At 51.2% G+C, this 22,300-nt stretch overlaps 6 protein-coding genes across 7 annotated transcripts; 2 read left to right on the top strand and 4 right to left on the bottom strand.

The window, feature by feature from the left end:
• Positions 1-44: 44 nt before the first annotated feature.
• Positions 45-2,029, bottom strand: PV05_02802. 2 transcript variants are annotated; one of them, XM_013463393.1, is made up of 4 exons: positions 1,723-2,029; positions 554-1,636; positions 328-496; positions 45-256 (listed from the first exon to the last, which is right to left on the bottom strand). In XM_013463393.1, the coding sequence occupies exons 1-3, from the start codon at positions 1,990-1,992 to the stop codon at positions 395-397; spliced, it is 1,455 nt and encodes a 484-aa protein (XP_013318847.1). In that variant the 5' UTR covers positions 1,993-2,029; the 3' UTR covers positions 45-256; positions 328-394. The 2 variants fall into 2 exon arrangements, with proteins under 2 accessions (XP_013318847.1, XP_013318848.1); XM_013463394.1 differs by having other exon boundaries at positions 45-496.
• A 4,110-nt stretch (positions 2,030-6,139) lies between these two features.
• Positions 6,140-8,496, bottom strand: PV05_02801 (uncharacterized protein). The gene is made up of 3 exons (XM_013463392.1): positions 8,211-8,496; positions 6,707-8,101; positions 6,140-6,652 (listed from the first exon to the last, which is right to left on the bottom strand). Exons 2-3 carry the CDS (start codon positions 7,988-7,990, stop codon positions 6,608-6,610), a joined length of 1,329 nt encoding a protein of 442 aa, XP_013318846.1. The 5' UTR covers positions 7,991-8,101; positions 8,211-8,496; the 3' UTR covers positions 6,140-6,607.
• Positions 8,497-11,726: 3,230 nt separating this feature from the next.
• PV05_02800 (uncharacterized protein) lies at positions 11,727-13,676 on the bottom strand. Its single transcript, XM_013463391.1, has one exon. It carries the CDS (start codon positions 13,416-13,418, stop codon positions 12,411-12,413), a length of 1,008 nt encoding a protein of 335 aa, XP_013318845.1. The 5' UTR covers positions 13,419-13,676; the 3' UTR covers positions 11,727-12,410.
• A 387-nt stretch (positions 13,677-14,063) lies between these two features.
• Positions 14,064-15,350, top strand: PV05_02799 (uncharacterized protein; the record flags this gene model as incomplete). Its single annotated transcript, XM_013463390.1, has 1 exon — positions 14,064-15,350. The coding sequence occupies one exon, from the start codon at positions 14,064-14,066 to the stop codon at positions 15,348-15,350; it is 1,287 nt and encodes a 428-aa protein (XP_013318844.1).
• Positions 15,351-16,209: 859 nt separating this feature from the next.
• Positions 16,210-17,545, top strand: PV05_02798 (uncharacterized protein; the record flags this gene model as incomplete). Its single annotated transcript, XM_013463389.1, has 3 exons — positions 16,210-16,675; positions 16,772-16,989; positions 17,075-17,545. The coding sequence occupies 3 exons, from the start codon at positions 16,210-16,212 to the stop codon at positions 17,543-17,545; spliced, it is 1,155 nt and encodes a 384-aa protein (XP_013318843.1).
• A 1,541-nt stretch (positions 17,546-19,086) lies between these two features.
• PV05_02797 (uncharacterized protein) lies at positions 19,087-21,229 on the bottom strand. The gene has a single exon (XM_013463388.1). It carries the CDS (start codon positions 20,570-20,572, stop codon positions 19,610-19,612), a length of 963 nt encoding a protein of 320 aa, XP_013318842.1. The 5' UTR covers positions 20,573-21,229; the 3' UTR covers positions 19,087-19,609.
• Positions 21,230-22,300: the final 1,071 nt, after the last annotated feature.

The following is a 22,300-nucleotide window of genomic DNA, read 5'->3' as shown; positions in this document are numbered from 1 at the left end:
AGGGAGTACGAGTAGATGATCATGAAGCAATACGAATACATAATCGATTGTCTCTGAGAAAAACAAACTCGCCGACCAACCTGCGGCTGGGACTGAGTTCAGTGTACAATGTGCAGCTCCTTGTAAGCGGATCATGGACGAAGGGAATGTCACCATGTCGCCGGAAAAAGCAGATCTGGCACAGTACGAAACGTGCTGCAAATGGTGGGTCCAATGGCACCAAAAGGCCAATCAATGCATGAAGATGGATGTAGACCTTGCACGGCGTATCCAAATGTCAGCTCATCCAGTACAAAAACAAACGTCCTGTATCTCGGGGCCTCATACCACCTTGAGGTACGCTCCGAAGACATCCGCACCGATGTCTGCGCCACAAGTTGCAGCAATGCAGCCTTCACGAGAAATCCTCTGGGAATTCTCCAGGCGATGAATCTGCACCACTACCGCCGTGTTGCAAGTAAGCGCGGACGACCGTAGAATCAAGTAGTTGAAGCTTCTATGCAGGTGTTAGGAACTCCCAACAAGGCTTATCCTGGTAAAAGGACCAGCTTACCTGACGCTCTAGCGTTTCAAAGGCCCTCGTCAGTAGCTCCAGCTCCAGGCTCCGGAGTCTTCCGATCGTGTCGTATGTCGATGGCCTGATCTGAGGATTGGGAAGAGCATTTTCAAAATCATCTTCACTGGCTGCTAGACGCATCCCCTGCTCCTCAACCCTTTGCTGAACCAAGACAGTCGCACGAAGGACGAATATATCCCGGACAGGAGCTTCATGGAGAGTAGAGCGCAGGTCCTCAGCTTCAAGGTCGTTGTCTTTCCATGTAGCCTTGAGCTCCGTATCTCCGTCCACAGTCTGCTCCACTCGAAAGTCCAGGCCATCTTCCTGGTTGACGCACGCCCACCAGACGAAAGTACTGTCCCAGTGCACCTGGTCCGCATCATCCACATAGATCCTTACGCCTGGCGCTTCTTGGGCGAACCGGATCTTTGCCAGTCTGAAAGGGTCCTCGGCTGGAATGGACAAACTGAGGAACATCTCCCTGGCACTGCTCGCGTGGTCTTCCAGGAATCCATAGGAGAATATCATCTCACATGCCCCTCCTGCCCCGTACATGATCGAGACCTCTTCCCCAGCCTGGATGGATCTCTGGTCTCGCACGACAAGCAATACGGTACCAGCGTCTTCGTCCACTTCAAATCTTGCATTGTAGCGATCGTCGGAAGCGTGGTTTGCCATGTCAACAACAGCAACCATGCCAATACTAGATCCCCGTGGCAGGTCTAGGGCACGAGACCGATACATCGCATCTGCAAGCTTCCAATCTCCGATGTCCAAGCACCCTGTGATTTCGTCCCACCATGCTCGTTGGCACCACGGGATGGTCTCCGTTGCTGTTTTCAGACTTTCAAATTCTCTTTCGAGGCTGACTAGTTTTTGATCCAGGGCTTCGGCGAGAGAAGTGCCGATCAATAAGTCCCGCTCCTCTGGGGTGTAGAATGTGGGCAAGGGGATATCCTTGGGCAGAAACTTCACATAATCTGCAAAGGGGTTGTTGAAGCCGAGAGCATGGCCCTTGTTGTCCGGGCTGTTGATGGTCATTTGGTAGACCAGGAATAGTAATACTGCAGTGCGAGGTTTCTGTCATCAATGTGCAGAAGTCAGTCTGCTGGATCAATATAAACCTACCGTGTTGGCTAAAGTGAAGACAATTGCCTCGCACCCACCTGAAATAAAGATGCAGCTGCTTCTATCAGCTCTTTCAGATGCTTGTCTGATTTCGCAGCTTCCTCTACTCTCTGTTTTGACAAGACAAGATCCAGAGGCACCGCCACCAGGGGTTCTGCTTCTGCGTGGTCTGCTTGTGCTAGGAGTCCGCCTCCTTTGTCCACGCCGTCTGCAATGATATGAGGTTCTACCAAAACATCAAATAGCTGCACGTCATTGAAGTGCGACCATGCTTGAAGATTCTCAAGCGGCAAGGAAGTCTGCCTCATGTTGGCGTCTTGATCGGGACTCTAGACGGTCTTGTCGACACAACACCTACTCGACCACATCGTTGTCAAGCAATTTGAGAAAAGCCGGTAGAATATTGGCTGATTACATAAGGCAATATCTGAAGCGAAAACACCCGAACGACGCCACACACTGCCACCATTCTGGTCTTCCTCCTTTTACCTCTACCACCTTTCGAGACAAAGACAAGTTGACCTTTCACGCCCCTTCAACTCAAAATCCGGTTCTTGTGATCGTCAACATCGAGCCCTGCTATTGGTATACTCGACTTTCAAGATCTTCATACAATTCCAAAATTGGTGCAGTGCCTCCACAAGACTCAATAAACCCCGGATCTCATATCCAGCGTGCCAGGCTTTCTTTTTTACTGTGCGCTTGAAACGACCTCCTCAGTGATGTTTTACTCGAACGTTTCTAGGTTCGCAATGCTCTGCACTCACCGTTCAGGATGACACCCTGAAGGTCTAATCGAAAGTGTGCCTCTATCCTCTATGAACGAAGCTCTTCACCCTCGGAATGCCGCAAAGGCACGCATGACGTAGTCTTTTTCGCCAAAATGCGGAGAAGGCGCACAAAGACCATGTTGGTGGCTGGCTTGTCGATGCTGCCAATGCCATGGCGCAAGGTCGTCCCTTTCAGCAAGCTGACTTGTCAAGGAATACCAAGACCAGACGCTCCATGGCGAGCCGTCGCTGCATGTTTGACGTCCGAGCAGACAACTCCATGCAGAGGCTAGCTTTCCCAAGAACTGGGGTTGAAGTCTGGCGAAGCCATATCAAGAACTGATCAGCGAGCAGGATGCTCGCCCTTCTTCGTGGCTGAGCTAGCTACCGCAGTATTCCTTGACTGCGCCTTCACGCCAGACTACCCTTCCCGCCTCAGTCGAAAGGCATTTCACACTACCTGAAGGTCGGACGGTGAGCGCCATCCGCCGGAATCTGTGGGAACCGCGACAAACCTACCCTGCCTTGCTCGCTACACTTTGCCCTTATTTATCAAGAACCTCTGCGGAAAAGAGTACATGGATTTGGACAGATTTATCATCTCAGACAATTGAATGCGTGATCGCAATTACAGCGAACCATCTCATTCGTCGAATCCAGAGACATGACTACGATGATCGAACTATCTCGATTGTGTAGGAGTCCTCACCAAACGGCCGTGAGCAAAAATCAACCTGACATGGCTTGCTAGATCCTTCACTAGTTCAGTCCTTCTGTTAGCTCCATGATGTCAAAGTGACATATCATTTTGTGAGGTAGAAGCAACTGAAAGCAACGCCATGGGGATCTGACGATCCTGTTATCTAGCCATGCACCTTAGAAGTAAGTACCACTACTGATTGATGACGCACAGTGGCCGCACCGGAACCGACGAGAGCACTACTTCGCATGGTGAGGCGGTCACCGGACAAGACAAACTTCCTCATATAGGATATTGGTCCAATATGTCTCGGAGCGTCAAATGCAAACAGCCCTCGATCGTCCTAATCTAGCATCGGTCGAGCCAAGCCTCTCTGAAGGAAGACGAGACTTAGCAGCACAATTAGCGGCTCAAATTGCCCAATCACCACATCGAGTATGCAACGACGATTCATGCCATTCAGCCACCTGCTCTCAACTGTGCCGGTCCAAGGCAACCAACACTCAGCATCACTGGTGAAGGCTCTTGAAATGCCATTTGCAGACCTTATGGAACTCTCTGGTCACGGCCGTTGAACCACTGGTCATGCTCTTGATTTAAAAGCTGTCAAAGAATGTCTCAATGCCTCGGTGGTGAGCAATACACCATCATCCGCTGCATCTACCATAAAGGTCATTCCCGTTGTCGAACCATTTATCCGTCTCTCGGGATCGTCACTATCCAGCAGTCTCAATGGAAGTCGATATGACACTCGAGCCGACGTTCTTACCATGTTAGCAACGCAAGCGAAGGAAAAGTCTTCTGGTCTTCAATGACGAAGTGCTTTCGCCCTTACCCCGGTCCGACTGCTGGCGAGAGGAAGACGGAAAATAGTTGCACTGGAAGACGACATGTACAAGAATTTTTGGCAATATCGAAGCAAATTCGGACTGGACTACGATGCCCGGCCTTTACCCCGCCACCCAGACCGTGAAGGATCAATGTCGAAACCGTTCTTTTTCGAGTAAGGTCACGAGTGGTACGGGGAAAGAGCTTGGCGGCTCTTACACTCTGTGTCCTTTTGCTCGCTGTATGGTACTTGTAGACGCATTCCCAGAAAGACGTCCCGCTTTCCTTGGTGAAGCGAACCATCAGGGACTCTCTCCGAGGCATTGCTGCATTGCACGAGAAAGGGATTGTGCATACGGATATCGAGGCAATTAACATCCTGGTGGATTGAAACGAAACGGACCAGCAGCACAACAACCATTCGCCAGGTCCAAATTACGGACATCAAAGATGCTACGTTCGTTCCGGATCATTCTGCCATCGTTGGAAGGCAGGTTGGGAATTGGATGTGGCGGAGTCGTGAGGCCCATGCATCGGGTCTGGTTCACAAGCCATCAGATATCTTCTCGTTTGGTATTGGCGTAAGTTTGGTGCATCCGAAATATTCTTTTCATTGCCGACTTGCTGAACTTGCTGAACTTGCCGGAATAATAGCGTATATATGCCCTGACGAAACGGGTCATTTTCGCCGTCGCGGACGAAGAAGTCAGGGAAGGCGAGGAAAGCTCGCCGTCGTTCTCGAACGACAGCTGTCCTATTTCTCTGATCTGGAGAGTCTAGGCGGTCCGCTTCAGCATCTCGGAGACAGCAGCCCTTGGGCCCAAATATTTCACCGTGATCGCAGAGGGTTTCAACCAAGAGCATCCTCGGGCGCCGTTCGCGCTGTGGAAAGACGTCGACCCAGAGTTGCGGGGCCTGGTCGGCAAGATGACGAATACTATTGACCCAAAGAGGCGAATCACTGCCCATGAAGCTTTGTCACATCGATGGTTTGCAGACGTCGTGCGAAAGGGGACCTCTGGTTAACCCACTAGAAGATAGAAAATTGGGCTTCAGGCGGCAGGCATGACGAGCAGGTTTTCGCTCTCCCTCATTCTCGTCTCTGCCTTGGTCCGAACCCGCTCGACTTTTCTTGCATGCACCAATAACAGTACGGTATCCGTTGCTGAACGCCCAGGAAAAGATTCACTGCAATTCTCTGGGTTGCCGCGGTGTGGTCTAGGGAGAGATGCATGGCTGGTATTTAAGTGCGCATAGAGAGCCTATGACAAGTTAGCGACAGATACCTAATTAGCAGGCAGTGATGGACAGCTTCTCTAAGATGACGGGTTACGCTGTAGGAAAGCCTGAAGTCAAAAAGTACTATTGTACCTGATTCTTCGGATCTCCCACCCGATCCATCCAGGACATGACATGAAATGCAGCTGCTGACGACGTCCCCATAATCCACTTGAGAGCTACAAATACAAATACCCCATAAGAGCTTGCAGACATCTTTCTCTTTTCTTCCCAGTGATAAGGATCTCACACCAAATTTTTCCGGGAAGAACACACAACGATTTCCAAAAACGGCGAGAGAGAAACAAAAGCGAGATCCTTTCGATCTTGGTCTGAAGAGATGATGAAATAAACTTGCACGAAACAAAAAACCGTACTCCGTATTGGTTATTTGTTAGGCCCAACCCGGATCCCTAACGTGTTAGGGACCTGGTAATGAATGCCAGGAGTGCAGTATCTTCTGACTTCAGACCGATCGTCGTCTTTCTCTCGAGCCCTTTAAAAAATTGTAGCCTGCACTAGCTTAAGGTAACTACCTGAGCCTTGCAGTCTGCCGAGAATGCTTGTTTTTGTCGGGTATTGTACCTGGCTAAAGTATGATGCAAGGCTGCGAGCTTATGCTGCAGCACATAAGCTGGATCATGCCGTATTTCAAGGCGAAGCTGCGAGCGCTGAGATAGGCACATATGCCTGGGAAGTCGTCGGGCAGGTAGAGGGCGACAGCTGTCTCGCACGTCGCATTATACAAGGACCACTTGAGTTGAAGCCAAGCGCTGGGACTGGTGCAGACTAGGTAGGGTAAAGGATGCAGTCCAATCCAAGGCAACTTCAAGACAAGAACAGAAGCACAAGCAGAAGCAGAAGCAGAAGCAGAACCAATAAAGCATGAACCCCCTTTGAGATTAACAATGACGCTACAACTACAGCATGATACAGCATGACCCAAAAGGACCCCTCGATTGACAGCGCATGCAGATGCTCAGACTCGCTATATCCTGGAATCGTCGATCAATATCCAAGCCGTATCTAGGCCAGCAAACACAGATCCAAGAAGCATCAACCATGGCTAATCAATCCCGATTCATATATTAACAAGCTCTGTTATACCCAACGCTTCGTCCTGAAAGTCGCTGTTCTGCCCACCTCCGACAGATCGCTGGTAAGGGTATCTCGAAGTACAACCAGAAGATGAACCATGTTGACAGCTGTGGAGGGCGAAAAGGTCTGATCATGCCGCAACAGAAACAAAGAGAAAAGACATATGAGAACCAGACGTCAACGCCGGCATAATATGCAGGTCGAAAGCAACGAGATCGTGTCGTGTACAATTGTTGGCGGGCATTGGTCTTAGCTTGAGATGACGTAGGTTGCAGTGCCTGAAATGACGGAGACCTGAGAAGTATTATATTAGTACGGATTCGATTGCGAAGGGAGACTCAGACTTACAGTGCATCCTTGTGAGTTACATCCAGTGACGCCACAATACTGACCGTTCGAGTACTTGCAAGTGCCGGAAAGATTGCCTTGTAACTCTACGGTGCCTTCATATTGAGCGCTCGTCGTAGGCGAGTTTTGGAAAATTGACAGCCAGGTCTTGCCATCCTTGGCACCAACACCGAAGTTGATAGGGGCATAATTGCCCAGTGGTGTTCCTGGAGTGCCCCATTGGCAAGCTTTAGAGGCAGGGTATCCAATAGGGTTGAGGTAGTATTGAGCAGACGTCGATTTGCCTTGCCAGGTATAATATGTCGCGGCATCAGGTACAGTCAAGGCTTCCGTCTCACCAGGTTGAAGCTCCACAGGAACAGTTTCAGATTCGGTGCCAGGGTAATCGGTACGGCAGATAGCCACAACACCGCCGGCATTGTTGGTTGCCTGAACGCCGCCAACACCGGGAATGCAGAGCTTGCTGGAGAGGGCGGAGTTGGTCAAATGCAGCTTTCCATTTGAACACTGAAGACCACCAACTGATTCGCCAGATGAACCCTGGAGGTTGTTGGGCCATTGAGATTTTTGGTAGCCTGGCGGGCATGCGTAGGAACACATCATGCCGTCTGTGCACGAGTCACCGGAAATGCCGGTTACAATCTTGCTGACAAGTCCACTAACAATGTTCAGCTGCTGCAAGCCAGACCAGCCAGCCAAACCAAGGTAATCCAAAGAGACGGCACCATAATGGGATGGGAATGTGCTGCAATCAAGTTCACCATCAGGGAAGTCAGAATCGACTCCGCTGCCGCCAGAGTAGGAAGCAGTTGAAGATGCTTGGGCGGAGCTCCATGTGCTGCCGCTTGAGCTGCTTGAAGCGCCCCAGCTGGCCGAACTTGGCGCTTGCCAGAACTCGGCGGGCGTGCTACTTGCTTGTGCGGTGGTAGTTGTGGAGGCGGCGGCGGTGGTGCTGCTCGTGCTGACGGTAGTCGAGCTGGACGTGGTGGAGCTTGTCCAATCGACCCAGGAGCTGGTTGAGGCGGTCAAAGACGAGCAAACACCGGGATCCTGACCATCTACAAATTGGAGCTCTTTATCTTCGATGCCCTCGCAAACTTCTTCCGCAGAGATTGGCTTTCCGTCCAAAACATAGGCATATTCAGTGGGACCAGGAGCCCAGCTGGTGACTGTGGAAACATCACGGGCTTTGTGCTCGTGGAAGTGTCGGTGACCGTGGTTATGTGGTTGAGCGAGAACGACCGTGGCAGAGGCTGCCGTCAAGGCAATCGGGGTGACTTTCATTGCGACTGATTCTCAGTGATGTCTGAACGTGACTAGTCTCTCGAAGACTGGCGCTGTGGTATGAACGAATCTAAGTTTAGTCGGGACGGTTGGTGGTGAGAATTGACGGATCTGGAAACCATTAGTTTTCTTTGTTCCTCCCGTGTTATCGTCGACCCAACAAAGAGAGAGAGAACAAGCAAGGAGGCTCGCGGTTGTTCGCAGGATCAGAGGCACATACAAAGCCGAAGTCTCATATGATCAGTGCTGGAATGCTGGGCGCGTCGAGCGAGGGCGGAGGAAGGGTGAGGAGTTGGCGGGTTGGGTTCAAAGGAACGGAACGAGAGAAAAGTCTCTCTAGTAAAGAACGTGAGCCAACGGAGGGCGGGAGGGAGATGTTGAAGAGGTTGTGCACACGAACAAAGACAGCAGTGTACCTTTCACTGGGAAAAGGGAAAGAGAGGAGAGACAGGAACCAGGAACTCTGGGCGAAGTCTGGGCATTTGGCTGCGTTTCTTGGGTTGGTGGGTGTCATGGGTGAAGGAGGAATTTCAGGAACAGGCCTAGTTGGACTCCTCTTGCAGGGGTGCGACCTCCAAACCTCACATTCCCCCTGCTGGCTTGGTGGCCCGCGCTTCACAACAAAGAAATTGCACTCCACTCTCGATTGTCAACCAAACCGAACTAAACAATGTCTATCGCAGCTTCAAGCCGTGTCATTGGTCCTGACACACTTGAGAAAGACAAGGACAAAGAGCTGTCTCTTGGACTATAACCGCCCGGGTTCATGCTATCAAGGCAAAAGCGAAAGTGTTGAACGGCGACGAGGGTGACGAGGCATCTAATCAGCTGTCTTGTACTATGGTAGACTAACGTAGCAAACAGATTAATCGCAACCCATACGGAGTATACTACTTGGACGTACTATGCTAGGCCACGCAATTGATTCCACTGCAGGTCATTCGTTTGCCCGCAAACAAATCTCGCATCCGCAGTCAAGAGAGAAGTTTGCTCCCACAGTCGGCGGAGAGCTGCCAGTACGAGTGATTGCGGCAGAAGAGTCTGCTTTGCTATGGAGGAACAAGAAGGGATCTGCTCCTGACTGCACAGGAAGATCTCGATCATTTCAGCCAATTTGGAGCTTCAGCCTTTCTCCGCTGGGTTCGATGTTGAATGCCTAGGTACCCTTGTTTATTGATGAGGATCATGAAGATGGCGAAATTCTTTCATCAAACCTACCTAATTCCGTACAATACTTGTCCGACGACTCTTTCTGGCCATCGAGATTCGACCCGCAGCAAGAAAAACTGAATCTGGCATCCCCCTAGTCTTCAAACCCTGATGCCCAGCGCACACAGCATATGCCAGTAACACGGTAAGTATTCTGGCATTGACAGCCGTCATTGGCTGGATAGGTGTCATTGCTGAGTGCACAGGAGCAAATGCATAGGCACTTCTGCACTGATCCTGCCTTACAAAAGGTGGCATCCCATGTATCTCGACCGATACATTGCATCATGCCGTCGACCACGACTTTTGTGACACCCGACGATCCAAGCAAACATCGAAGTGATGCAAATCCCGCTGGTCAACAGTGTGACAAAGGCTCAATGATCGATGCTGTCTTGAACCATCATACCTGTCGTGCATTGATTACTGCTCCTGATACAGCGTCACGCGCCCAGCTTTCACCACGCGTCTGCATAGCCCCCACTCAAAGCCAGATCGCAGTGCCCAGGAGAATCATGACCTTGGCCGTGCAGATATTAGTCCGCCCAGCATATTTTCCGAGAAAACCCATGGATACTACTCCGTAATGTACCTGTGATGCGTGGTCTGTATCATTTCAGTCTTGATGGGCTCACAATTTATTAAGCTTACGAATCCTTCCAAGCCATGACATGCCTTGAATGTTCGTCATTCTGGAACATGCGGAGAGATCTTGCATCTTGCAGCAGGCGGCGCGAATTCCTGGTCAAACCGCCCAAGCGAATCAAGTTGGCTTCAAACTCTGGTCTAACAAAGCTAATTGGGCACTCACGGGCACTCCCTAAATTGGCCCCCCGCCCCCTGGTTCTTATCGATTATCACCAACCAGCAAGGCTCATCAGGCCAAATACGAAGGACCAAGATAGGCGCTTGACCCAAAGAACTTGGGCTTGGGGCGGTCTCTGATAGGCGGACTCAACGCCATCTTTCTTGTTTCACTCGTCAGCCTCCTGCAATCTTGACCATGCAAGCACTTTGATACCAACTTTTCCAAGCCTCACCCTTGACTGGCTGCATCATGAATCATGCTTTACAAAAAAACAGAGTGGCTGGGAGTTCGATCAGTGGCGGCGCAAGATGACTCGCAGCACACAGAAATTTCCCGAGCCAGCACCTCGTGTTCATCGTGAGGCTGATATGACCATGGAGATACTCCGTATGGAGCAGCCGTCTCTTCATATGCAAACACATAATGACTACTAACTTACACTTATGGTCATGGTCATGGTCACCATAACCAAGGAGCCTGGAACTTGACGACGCAGCAACGCATGGTCTCCTTGACCACCGTTGATGGACCCCAATCTCAATGCTGATCCACTTGATACTGTAACAACGGTGTGGAGATGCACGGCCTTCGAGTCTTCGACACGGGTGGTCTACCAAGGTCATCGAGTCATCGACGCTCAGGACTGATGAATGATGATCCATCCAAAGTAGTTCAGCATCAGGAAAGTTCTTCTGGACGTCTATGCTAAAGTCGATGCTCTGTATAATGTAAGTCAGAAAGACTCACTAGGCCATGCTCTGCTTCCTACCACTACTGGCGTTCCAAGAATATACTCAAAACCTCCAGACATAAGGGTCAACAACAAAATGATCTCTGTGAGCTGCAGTGGTCCGAACGGCTTTCTAGTCTAATCATTGCAACAAAAACAAAGAAATACTGAGTACTCATTCCAGCAGCAACAGCCCTGGCACGCAGTCTGCAGGTCGAAATGGCTACGAAGCGCAATCCCAACAGTGCCGAACGATCCTACTCTTATTCCCGCCAGGAATCAAACCTTGCTCTTTTCTCCGCTTGCCTCTATGAGTAAGGTATCCAAACCAGAATACTCCGTTCGGGGTACAACACTGTTAAGTGGTGACGCGTCTCCTGACGGTCTTGAAATTGCCTTTTTTCCGCATTTCTTGCCCCGGGATCTGATATCAGGACCGTCACGATTTGAGGGCGCTTTCGACTCCAACGCCGGCTCGATCTGTGGGACCGCAACACTCTGCTTGATTTTGACCGAGTGGAAACCAATGCTGAAGTCCTTCGTGGCTTGTCGCACGCTCCATGAGGTGGTGGTCGACTTGGACAACAAACGCACCTGGATAACAAAGCGAGTCAGGTTCGATTGTCAAACATCTTCAACACTGCGGTCAAGCATAAACATACCAGGTCACGAGCTCTCCGTAATGTTCCGTCCTCACTGCGACCCTCCATCATTGACCCTTTCGTCGCCCAGAGCTCGAAGTGGTCGTTTTTTGTAGCAATGCTCACCGAAGGCGTGTCTGGTCTCCTTCCAGCTGCGAATCCGCCGCAGACCGGCATTCGCGTTGGAGGCGTGTGAATCCCAGCAGAGGCCGCCAGTGGTCCCACACATGAACAATCGACAACAAACGGATTATAAAAGTACATGACAAGACTGCCATGCCACGGAAATCGCCTTGTATTGTCCAGGCAGCTCCGCTACCTGGGTAGCTTAGCTTACTACATGAACGTTGAGTACCTAATACTTTTCTTTTGATTCGTACATGATCTGCAAGCGAATACACGCGTGAAGGTAATGTGGACAGACACCGCCTTCATTGCAATAGCCGTGACAGTGGTACTGGCTGAGATGTTGACGACTATCTAGCACCTAGCAGTATCCAGGCACTGGCGTTTGTCGAATTCTATTGCGGCACGCTGTGCTTCAAACTCAAGGACGGCATGTCATGGACATCGGACGCCACCACAGCCTCCTCATCTGAGATTGATGCTACCTCGCCGCTGCATCCCACAGTACACACTTGCTCAGCTATTTGACAGACATGCAAACATATTATATACCCTTCTACCCGCGTGTACGTCTGCAATCCCTATCAAGGGCTCGTAATCTCTCGGCATTGGCCTTGACCCAGTCACTGCTTTGAGCAATATCGGTTATTCTTTGCTCGGCCAGCTCTGCTGCCGGTGTGGTTCGATCTCGTCAAGGGGCTCGTTGCTGTGTCTCTGCCCGAGCAGAGGTCCAGGATCCGGCCACGGCAGATCTTCCTGGTTCTTCTGACACGAGCCTTTCGAACAAGGTCAAGCCTCATCAGCCAATGGTATGACAGATGAGGTATGTACAAGAGAATAGGCAGAGCGACCATGGCTCTGATTCCTTGCCACTAAATTTCAAACACCGTGTCTGAATAGAGAACATCACTTTTTCTCATAACTCGTTGCCGATATTGCAAGCACAACCGCCAGACTTGCAATAATCAGTGACCCGGCAATAAATCCGACAACGAATATACTGCCACGACTGGCCGGGAATTTTCCGCGAATGATCCAATATTGAGACTCGAAGTACCGATGGAAGCCGATGAACAAGATGACAATCGAGATGCCCAAGAAAGTCGCACCTAGCGGCTTGCCTACATGCCGGAGTTTCGCGGCTTGGTCCTCAGTGGTCTGCGAAGAACTCAGATCTTCACGCCGTGACAGCTGAAGACCATTGGCACCTGAAGGCGGTAAGAGAAGTATTTGATCAAGAAGTGTCGGTCCCAACGTTGGTACAGAAGGAGCCGCGGTGGCAGTGAGTTGCTGCAGGTAAGGTATGAGCTCTGGAGGTACAGCTTGTCCGACCATTGGTGAGAACGGTATCTGGTCACTGGCAACGCCGATGCCCGGAGTAATATCTTGTTGCCTTGCAATGGTGGTGTTCAGGCGAAAGAGCTGTGTGATAGCAATTCCAATGCTTGCAAATGCGAGACTAGTCCGTAGCCACGCGAGGAATGTCCTTTCCAGAGCCAGGTGATCTCGCGCTACGGAGCCCTTATTTTCGAGCGCGACCGACCCGTACTTCTCTGCTACTCTCTTCAGCCATGACGGCTTCTGTTCTTCTTTTCCTGAATGTTCCTCCTCTTCCTGGGCGGCTGGCGAAGGGGTAGATGTTGTGCCGGTCGTGTCGTAGTGACGATCTGAATGACCGTCTGCAGTTCGTATTGGAGTTATTTCATCAGAATCTCCTGAAGTCCGAGGATAGCGTGACATCGGAGGTGGTGAGTGACCCTTCTTGGTTCCTTCTGAGAAGCGGACGCTGGACGTTCGACTGATGGCAGGCGCCGTTGGCTGGTTGGCGTCGGGGGCTGTGTCTACGATTTCGGAAGAAGAAGAGGAAGACTGAGGATCTGGAGCTCCATTTTGCTCTCGGTCGTGAGAAGACATGGGTGCATGTCCAGTAGGTGCCTAACGAAAAGCTTGTCAAGGCTTCCGATGGAGTCAGTTCAGCAATCTCTGGGGTCTTTTGGTCAAAGTCATGGAATGGTCGGGACGGCTTGACTCGAGAAAGAGGCCTCGTGATTGGAGAGCACTTGATCAGGGAGTCCTAGAACAGTCTAGGCGACAAACATGGCGTCAGGTATGCATAGACTGCAGGAAGCAGTGGAATTGACCAGACACTGAACAGAACGGTTGGATTGCTACATGATCCTTCGAAATTGCGTGATGGGGGCATCACAGAACGACATGGCAGTTGTACGGGGAAGTAGACTTTAGGCTGGGCACGGCTAGGGCTCACTAGGCTCATTAGGCTCACCTCGGTAAGCTCCAGTGACTCCCTGCGGCATGTTCGTCATTTGGTAGATCTTATGGGGGAGGACGACAGTTGGAGATCAGCTAAGGTACTGAAACAGTTTAGTGGGACAATTGCGCCTGCGGGAAAAGAAATCCATCGTGAGGCGGCGGCGGCTTACCTGAAGTCTCGAAGAAATCACCAGATACTCACAACCAAGTCACAATTTCGCCGTCAACATTTCCAGGGAACGGTTAAAGAGGTTCTGCAGAACCAACAGCTCCTTGAGGTACCGAACTATGGCTTCTGTAAACTTCCCGCAGCACACGGGTCCCAATCGCTCATCCTCTACTTCGCCGAATGGCAACAAATCGCAGGCAATCCCAAAATTGATGCCTCGCTCTCGCAGGAAATCCGCTGCTTCTGCGCCTGCAGATCCTGTTCCAGAGACTCCTCTGCTGCCCCCTCCTCCTCAGCTCGATTCTGTCCAGTTCAAAACACCAGTAAAGCGGATCCTTTCACCCGCTGACCATGAGAAATTCCTCGCCTCTCCTACGTATACCTTGATTCGATCATGGATCTTTACGCTGGCAGATTGTGTCGAGGGTCGACCAAGCTCTTCGCTGGACCTTTCCACGGTCTCTGCCGAGATCCGACGACTGGATGCCGCCCTCGATGTCATCAAGAAACTGCTCGAACGGTATCCGCCTCTCGACACAGGGTCCAGGTTTGGCAATCCAGTATTTCGTGATCTACACAAGGCTATCGTAAGAGACGTCGAGAGACTGCACGAAGAGGAGCTTGATCTACAAAACAAAGCTGCCATCCAAGAGATCTCGGTCTACCTGATCAACTCATTTGGCTCGGAAGAACGACTGGATTACGGTTCTGGTCATGAATTGAACTTCATGATGTGGCTGCTGTGTCTGTATCAGTTGGGGGAGATCCGGCGGGAAGATCTCCCCGCTATTGTCATGCACACCTTCACCCAATATCTTGACCTGATGCGGAAGATTCAGAGCATGTATTATCTGGAGCCAGCAGGTAGCCATGGTGTCTGGGGCCTTGACGACTACCAATTTTTGCCATTCTTGTTCGGTGCAAGCCAACTGATCGGGCATCCTTACATCACACCAAAATCCATCCACAACAACGTCATATTGGACGAGGAAGGGGACAAGTACATTTATCTGAACCAAGTCCGGTGGGTGGATAGTGTCAAGACTGTTAAAGGACTCCGGTGGCACAGCCCGATGTTGGATGACATTTCAGGCGCAAAAAGTTGGCAGAAGGTTGAGGACGGCATGAGGAAGATGTTCGTAAAGGAGGTACTTGGCAAACTGCCTATCATGCAACATTTCCTCTTTGGTGGCTTGATCCCTGGAACTGAAGATATGGGTCAACTAGACCCCGAGACACTTCGACTGCAAGAAGAGAGGATGAGCCATGTGAAAGAGAAGGGTCATGAGCCTGATTACTGGGGCGATTGCTGTGGCATCAAAGTGCCTAGTACAGTCGCAGCAGGGGAGGAAATGCGAAAACGAATGGGTACATTGGGCGCACTGCGACCGATTCCATTCGACTAGCTGAGCTCAGTCTTGTCGGTTCTGTCCCTCGTATATGTGGTGCGAGCTAGGGACAAGGCAAATGATGCCAATGTCGACAAGCTGGGCGTGCTTGCAGAGTCGTTGCCTTGATATGCATGGCCACGAATCTGCAGCTGTGTGGTTGAACAAAGAAACTAATCAGTGTTAGGACCCGAGATGGGTGGGGAAGAGCGTGTGGGCACTGGGCAGAGTCCGCGGAAGAGCAGATCTCCAAGTCAAAGCCAGGCTAGTCTCATGCTTTCGATGGCTCAGCCTAACGAGGCAGACCTTGCTCAGGCTTTTCCCGAAGAGCTCTCGACGGCTTCAACTGGTTATTGGATGGCCAGATCGCGTGACTGAGATCGAGATGCGAGCATGCTTTGAGATGTGAGGGGCAATGAATCCTTCAGGTCGCCTAACAGGCCTCAACACCTTGATTCCCAGTTCGCATTGTTACTAATGGTTATGTCTTCGCCAAAAGAAAGCCTACCTACAACAAGATTCACAGAATAGTCAAAGACTGCCCATAGAACCAGGAATTCAGCCTTGCTTTCTCCGCCTTTCCAAGGGCGTCCCATCGCACACACATTTGCTTTCACTTGTACCGTTACCCCTCGCTCACTCGACCACACATTGAAAGGCTCGTGTTTTCGTCTCTTCACTTCATTCTTTCCTCCTTCCTCCTCAGGCAGTGGTAGGTCATCTGTTTGTGTTGTTACTGGGGTGAATTTCCTCTCAGTCACCCTCACCATTTGACCTCACATCCCATCTCGTACACATACTCGATCGTCGATCAATCCTCAGCCTGACCTCACACGCCACTGGCAGCACGTCAACCAACACGAGCGTCGACAGCAAGATGGGAAAGAAATCAACCAAGACTACTCGGGCCTCTGCGCTTCCGAAAGCCCCAATCATCTACCTCAATGACCCGGTCAAGGACATGCCTCATGCACGCTATGTCCGGGACATGATTCCTGGAGGCATCCTTGCTTTCGGTCCTCGCGAAGACAAGCAAGCCCAAACCAGTCCTCCCATCTCCCTGGAGATGATTCAGCACCACATCCAGCGAGGTCGCTTCAACGACCGCATCCTCGTTGTCGGCGACAATCAGCCTGAGACGCGCTCTAAAGTCAAGATCGAGACCGCCAAGGAGTTCCAGGAACACGCCATCAAACATGGCTGCAACTTCGCCAGCGTCAATCTATACACTGAACAGGGCACACCAGCCGGAGACAAGAAGAAATGGGGCACCAACCATCTCGACTTGTGCATCAAGAATCTATCTGTCAAAGACGTTGCTGAGAAGGTGTATCAATGGCTCTGTACGTATCTCTTCTCATACACTCACCTCTACCGTCCACCCGCGTCGTCCTTGTACGTCAAGGTTGAATGTGAAAACTGACGGATACGGTCAACAGTCACCGCCTTCACTGTCCACGAGACCCTACACCTCATCCCTGAATCGGAAATGCTCATAACTGACAGCGACGCTTTCCCCGAGTACCAGTACTGCCCGATCAACGAGAGCAAGCAACATCCCAAGAATGCGAAAATCCAATTCGTCGCGCTGGTGACTTCTCGTCCTGTCGTCGTTGGCCAGCGACTGCAGTGGACTGTTGCTGACCGAACTGGCACGGTATGTTCAGTCTACCTGTTTCGGAAATCATTTGCAAAAGTTTTGGCACGTGCATGGTCTCAATCACTAACTCGATCTTTGGCAGGCAAACTTCTATTTCCAGTACCGCGGGGCCTCAAGCCAGTACACATGGGACTGGGTTCAGAACCTGAAAGTTGGTGAGCGCAGAGCCCTCCCACGCATGCCGATGGTGGAGATCAAAGAGCGCAAGGTCGTGCGCGTGGCCAAGGCGCCAATCCGAACCGTCGGATTTGCCATTGCCAACGTTGGACTTGCGATCCGCGGTGTAGGCCACAGTGTCAAGAAGATGGGTGAGATGGGACGGCTGGGAAAGAGTGCAGAGTGGGTGCCTGAAGCGGATGTCCTGGACGGGAAGAAGGTCGGATGGGAGCAGAAGGAGAAAGTGCGAGCGGAGAAAGTGAAGATGGAGAGAGCAAAGAAACAGGTCCAGCACAAGGTGTTCAATGAGAAGGGCGGGAAGGTCTGGAGGGATGATGACAGCGTGGCGAGCACGGCCAAGGGAGACGAGGTTGTGATGGAGAAAGAGTTCTGTTGAGATCAAAACGTGCCCCAAAGCGAGAGCGGTTGATATGTGTGGACATCGGATGGGACAACAATCGCGAGACGCAATGATCTCACCCAGTCTCGGCGGCAAAGATACGACGGATGGGAGAGCTGACTTGTAGGATGAAACTACCTGGTATTTTCACTGCACCCCAGGGTGCAATGCTGAGCGCCGGAGTCAAGGAGTGGTATTGGGCTGAAGGAGTGAGCTTCGGGACTCATGATCACAACCACGGGCAGGACTGGCACGACAAATGTTTTCCAAAGTGATGAGGAAGTGAATACAGGGGCTCTTTCTTTATTGCCATTAACAAGCTCACAAGGACGATGCCGGCAAGGTCCCATTGCAAGTACATGCAGGGATGGAGTCTAATGAATATGTCTTTTCAAGACTCTTTCTTCGTCGATAGGACCACTGGCCATATAGTGCTACATTTCTTATCACTGCAATAATGTGACGAGGGTTCAAACTCATGTACCGACGGCCCCGACAAAACGTGGTGGCGATGCAAATCGAACACATTAAACCAAAGTGATCATGCCCGACGCCAGAATACAGTGCTAGAACTCCAATTGTAGGTCTTGCTTCCGAAAAAATAAGACGTCGACAGCCCAGCCTGATTGAGAGACCGTACAGGATTCCCCTTTGAAAAGCACGGCATTACAGCGAGCAAACTTTTGCACTTTCACGTCCATCCATTGACCACGGACTCAAAAGGTTCGGGCGATGCCTCTCTCGTGGAATGTGCAGCCGCCCAAGGCGCAGCGGGCCCGCGGAGAAAGAGTCCCGACTACCATACTGTAACTTACAAGGCCTATGCAGCCAGCAGCATACTGCCAGCAATGCTTTTCTTCGTGGGGCCCAGAATGCGGAAAAGAGAAGGGAGAGGGGCGGAAGGGAGGAGAACCGTTCTGCGCGGCGACCAATATCGTCGATTCATGCAGCGTCTCGGATGCGATGCATGTACTTCGTACTGCAGTCGTGAGTAAGAGGAAAAGAGAGGAGACAAATCCTACACACGCCCAATGCCAGTCTGGAAGTGAAGTACTCTGTACATCAAAGTGGGCTAACTACTGCAATCGGGCAAAGAAGGGGAGAATAAAAGGCAACCTGACATGTTGCATAAGGTACTGACTAGTCCTTCCAAGCAGAGAGCAGGGCGTAAAGAGCAGGCGAATCGAATCCCTGGATGGTTCCAAACAGATTGCTATCAAGGCTAGGCATTGAGCGCTTCACTGGTCAGAATAAGAATACATACATACTTACAAAAAAGGCTGCAAGGCAGACTGGGCATGCATATGCATCCGTGCATGACTTCGAAATACGAGAAGGAAAAAGGCCGCTCGAGAGTGAAGGCAAGCGCCAGACTCAGCCTCAGCCTGACCGTCAACTTTTCGCAGCGTAAGGTGTCGATGGCCGAGTTGCTAAGGGCTTGAGAGCTATCGTAGTTGCTTCGCATGGACACGCATGGGTTGAAATGATGGGTCGTCTGGGAATGAACAAGAAAACAAGCTCGTAAACAGTTTCAAGTGCAGAGAACGCTGAGTTCGACTCGCTGTCAACGTAGCCATAACGTACAAGCATGCACAATGCACATTGTGCCCACCCTCGCCCCCCTATCAAACAGCTTGCAAGAAAGGGAGCTTCACTGTGGACCAATCCCGAGACTCATCCCCTCCCGAACCCTTGCCCTGCTGTTCCTGAAGTTGACTCCCACATACATATATTATCCACCGTCCACTGGAAAGAGCTTTCCGAACATGTTAGGTCAATGAGGCTCTATCCTTCGTATAAGGTCGAATCAAACAAGCACAAATAACCAAATTCCTTCTGGAAGAGTAGGACCGAGCATCTCCCCCAACTCCTAGATTCAAAACCACCTCTCGTAAGGTCGTAAGTGCCGTTGCATCGCAGAGGTAGAAGTCTTGACTGGAACAAGAATGCAGTGTGACCCGGGATCCTATCCTGTAGATGATCCATTCTCAATGCTGTCCCTCTTTGTGGGGAAATGTAACGCCGAACTTCAAGATGTTGTTCATACCAAAAGTGTCGAGTTTAGTATCTTCGGCTGGAGTGCGCGTACATTGGACTTCTGGTGACGATGTCAACACCCCGAGGGACCCCGTAGCCGGTCTGATAAGCGCCGTACGATGACATGGAAGGTGGCTTGATGCTCACGACACGAGGAGTGGGTGAGTATGTGTATGGTTCTGTCTTGGCGACTTCGTAGCCGCGAGAGTGAGAGGCTTTCGAGCTGTAAGAGCCATACCCGGAATCATATGGTTCATAGTAGTCGTACGCGGTGTATGAAGTCGGCGCCGGCTTGTACTTTCGAGCCGACGATCGCGTACTGTGCAGACTGTCAAAGCTTTCCTGACTGTCATGCCTGTGTCGTTGGTGGGTTGGGCGTCGGCTACTTCTTCGATCGTGATCCTCGCGTGTGCTCCTGATCTCTACCTGCTGGCGTCTTGGCCTCGCTTCTCGCTGGTACCGGTAGTCGTCGTCAGCATCCCGGTCGTAGTGATGGTGGTGGTCGTCATCCTCGATTTCATTGATGCGTCGACGACTGTGGCTTCTAGGTGACAATTGGGCCGTGGAGGCTCGATCAGACTCTGAATAAGCGGAAATCGACTCTCGAATGGTTTGCAGGTCGCTGTTCCTCTCCGCATGCTCTTCCAGCCAAGCGTCATCGGCCTTCTTCCTTGAAGGACTGTGCCATTCCTTTTCTCGTTTTATTGGTGGCGCCCAAGGACTTATTCCACCACCCACGTCCATTGTCAATGGCGTGGGGTCACTCGAGCATTCTCTCGGCTGCTGTCTTCTGCTCAATTCTTGGGCATATCGACCTTTACCTTCTCGACCTCGGGTGATGGCTTGACCACCTTCTTTACAAGTCTTGCAATCGCCTTCTCTGGGGAATTGATATCTTTCCAGCCCGGAACATCGTGACGAGTGACATTGATTGGTGGTCTTGAATTCATGTCCACATCCATAAGATGTCTTCGTACGTACACACATGATCTCTGATGGAAGTGGAGGATCGCAAGATGAGACTGATGCCTTTGTCCTTGACTGATGGATTGACGGATTGGTGCTTGTGTATGTGTTGCGTGGCGCAAAATAGAACGGCTTGAATATCTTATGTTCCTTTTGAAAGTCCCACAAGGTGGTGTAATGACTCTGGTGTTCACGTACACGAACACAGACAGTCCTGATTTAGGTACGGACGAAGCGGTGAATGCTTGGTGTAAACGTCTTGGTTCATGTACACTGTGGAGTGCAGGACGAAAGACACAAACAGTCACGCAAAAGGGTCTCAAATCTTCTCAGAGTGACGTCGAGGTACATTCGAGACCCAGCCCGTTTTGCTACAGGATGTTATTGCACTTCATGGATGACAGAGTCTGTCTCACGCCAACAGTGGAAACACGCATAAGATTGACAGGTGCTCAGCAAAGACAAAGAGAAAATGAATCCGTGTGATCTTTCTGCAAACGCTCGTGGAGTGATTGAGATGTGATGAAAGAGGTGCCTGTGATGGCGAAAGTTGAGATATTTGCTACGCCCTATCCCAGTGGGAGTGACGAGAGGGCTTGGGAGATCAGCACCGGAACTAGGTCGCTTTCACATCCATCCATGATGCAGGCTCTTACCCAAGTCCGCCTCAGATTGACATGGCGGAGGGACGACGCATGCGAGGAGAACGCATGGCTCGACATGATCGTTGCAGTTCTAGGCGTAGAAGCCGTCTGTCGAGGTGCATTAGCTGGTGTGAAATAGTAACAATCGTCGGCATCTTTGGGCTGGCGTTTCCACCAATGCAGGCACCTGCTGTCGGCGGGAGCGGACCTGAGCGCCCGAAAAGCAGGGGGAATGGACGAGTGTGAGACGTGGTCGGCTAGAGGCCAGAGATGACTGGTCGGGGCCAGGATTCTTTCTTCCACATCGCCCTGTCACAGGCTGTTTCACAGTGTCAGTGGCGCCCCGAGTCGCCTTGTGGTTTGCCTGTTGGGAGGATTTCTGGGTCGTCTCCTGCTAGCACCTCTTTTGCCTCATCCATCAGCAGCTTTACGCTTCTTGCCCAGAAGAGCAGAATGCCCCACCACCGCTGTAACTGGCATTGGGCGGCGGTGCTGATCTTGGGGCGTCGAATTGGGAGAACGTGCAGAAAGAGAAGTCCAGTTGCAAGAGTTGTCGTGTCGCAGTGGTCTTGCAGCGTGGACCGCCGGTTTGATAGCTTGAGCAGTCGTGATTTGCAGTCTGAGAATATTCCACGTTGCACAGAGCCATTGGATTGGGAGGTTCAAAGGAATTGCTGACGGCGCCGTTGTTTGATAGGTGATGCACCGGAACTGGTCGGTCAAATTTATGATCTCGTGCCCCATGTAAACGGAACTCGTTGGTACACGAGAACCTGGGAGTGGGATGCTATCGGCGTGGAACACGTCCAAGGTAAAGGACGGCATGCGAGCAGCCACGCTTCGGCTGCACTGGAAGCGAGTCGAAGATACATGGATGCATCTCAATTGCTTCGACTGTTCCAGCCAGTAAGTTCAAGTCCTCTTTAACGTCTTCAGGCATCGGACCGCAGTCAAGACAGCCAACTGCTTTCACAGCCATGGTTCGGAGAGCTACCATAGGTTCTTACGGATCGAGCGGCTATCTCACCATTTTGTCCACCATTTGAGTTGCGACATATCTCTCCGACTTGAACCAGAGAACAACATGTCAGCTGAGGACGACGCA

This window comes from Exophiala xenobiotica (assembly GCF_000835505.1).
Source record: "Exophiala xenobiotica strain CBS 118157 unplaced genomic scaffold supercont1.2, whole genome shotgun sequence".
Classification (NCBI taxonomy): domain Eukaryota; kingdom Fungi; phylum Ascomycota; class Eurotiomycetes; order Chaetothyriales; family Herpotrichiellaceae; genus Exophiala; species Exophiala xenobiotica.
The sequence above is the reverse complement of the archived record's forward strand: the minus strand, read 5'-3'. Positions and strand labels throughout refer to the sequence as shown.

Excerpts from the sequence above, each read along its gene's own strand:
- PV05_02802 (XM_013463394.1), bottom strand. The coding sequence starts at position 1,992 with ATGAGGCAGACTTCCTTGCCGCTTGAGAATCTTCAAGCATGGTCGCAC. Across the intron at positions 1,637-1,722 it reads CAGCTGCATCTTTATTTCAG|AAACCTCGCACTGCAGTATT; the intron begins GTGGGTGCGAGG and ends CATTGATGACAG. Across the intron at positions 497-553 it reads TTGAAACGCTAGAGCGTCAG|AAGCTTCAACTACTTGATTC; the intron begins GTAAGCTGGTCC and ends ACACCTGCATAG.
- PV05_02801 (XM_013463392.1), bottom strand. The coding sequence starts at position 7,990 with ATGAAAGTCACCCCGATTGCCTTGACGGCAGCCTCTGCCACGGTCGTT. Across the intron at positions 6,653-6,706 it reads GTAACTCACAAGGATGCACT|GTCTCCGTCATTTCAGGCAC; the intron begins GTAAGTCTGAGT and ends AATACTTCTCAG.
- PV05_02800 (XM_013463391.1), bottom strand. The coding sequence starts at position 13,418 with ATGTCTTCTCACGACCGAGAGCAAAATGGAGCTCCAGATCCTCAGTCT.
- PV05_02797 (XM_013463388.1), bottom strand. The coding sequence starts at position 20,572 with ATGTGTGTACGTACGAAGACATCTTATGGATGTGGACATGAATTCAAG.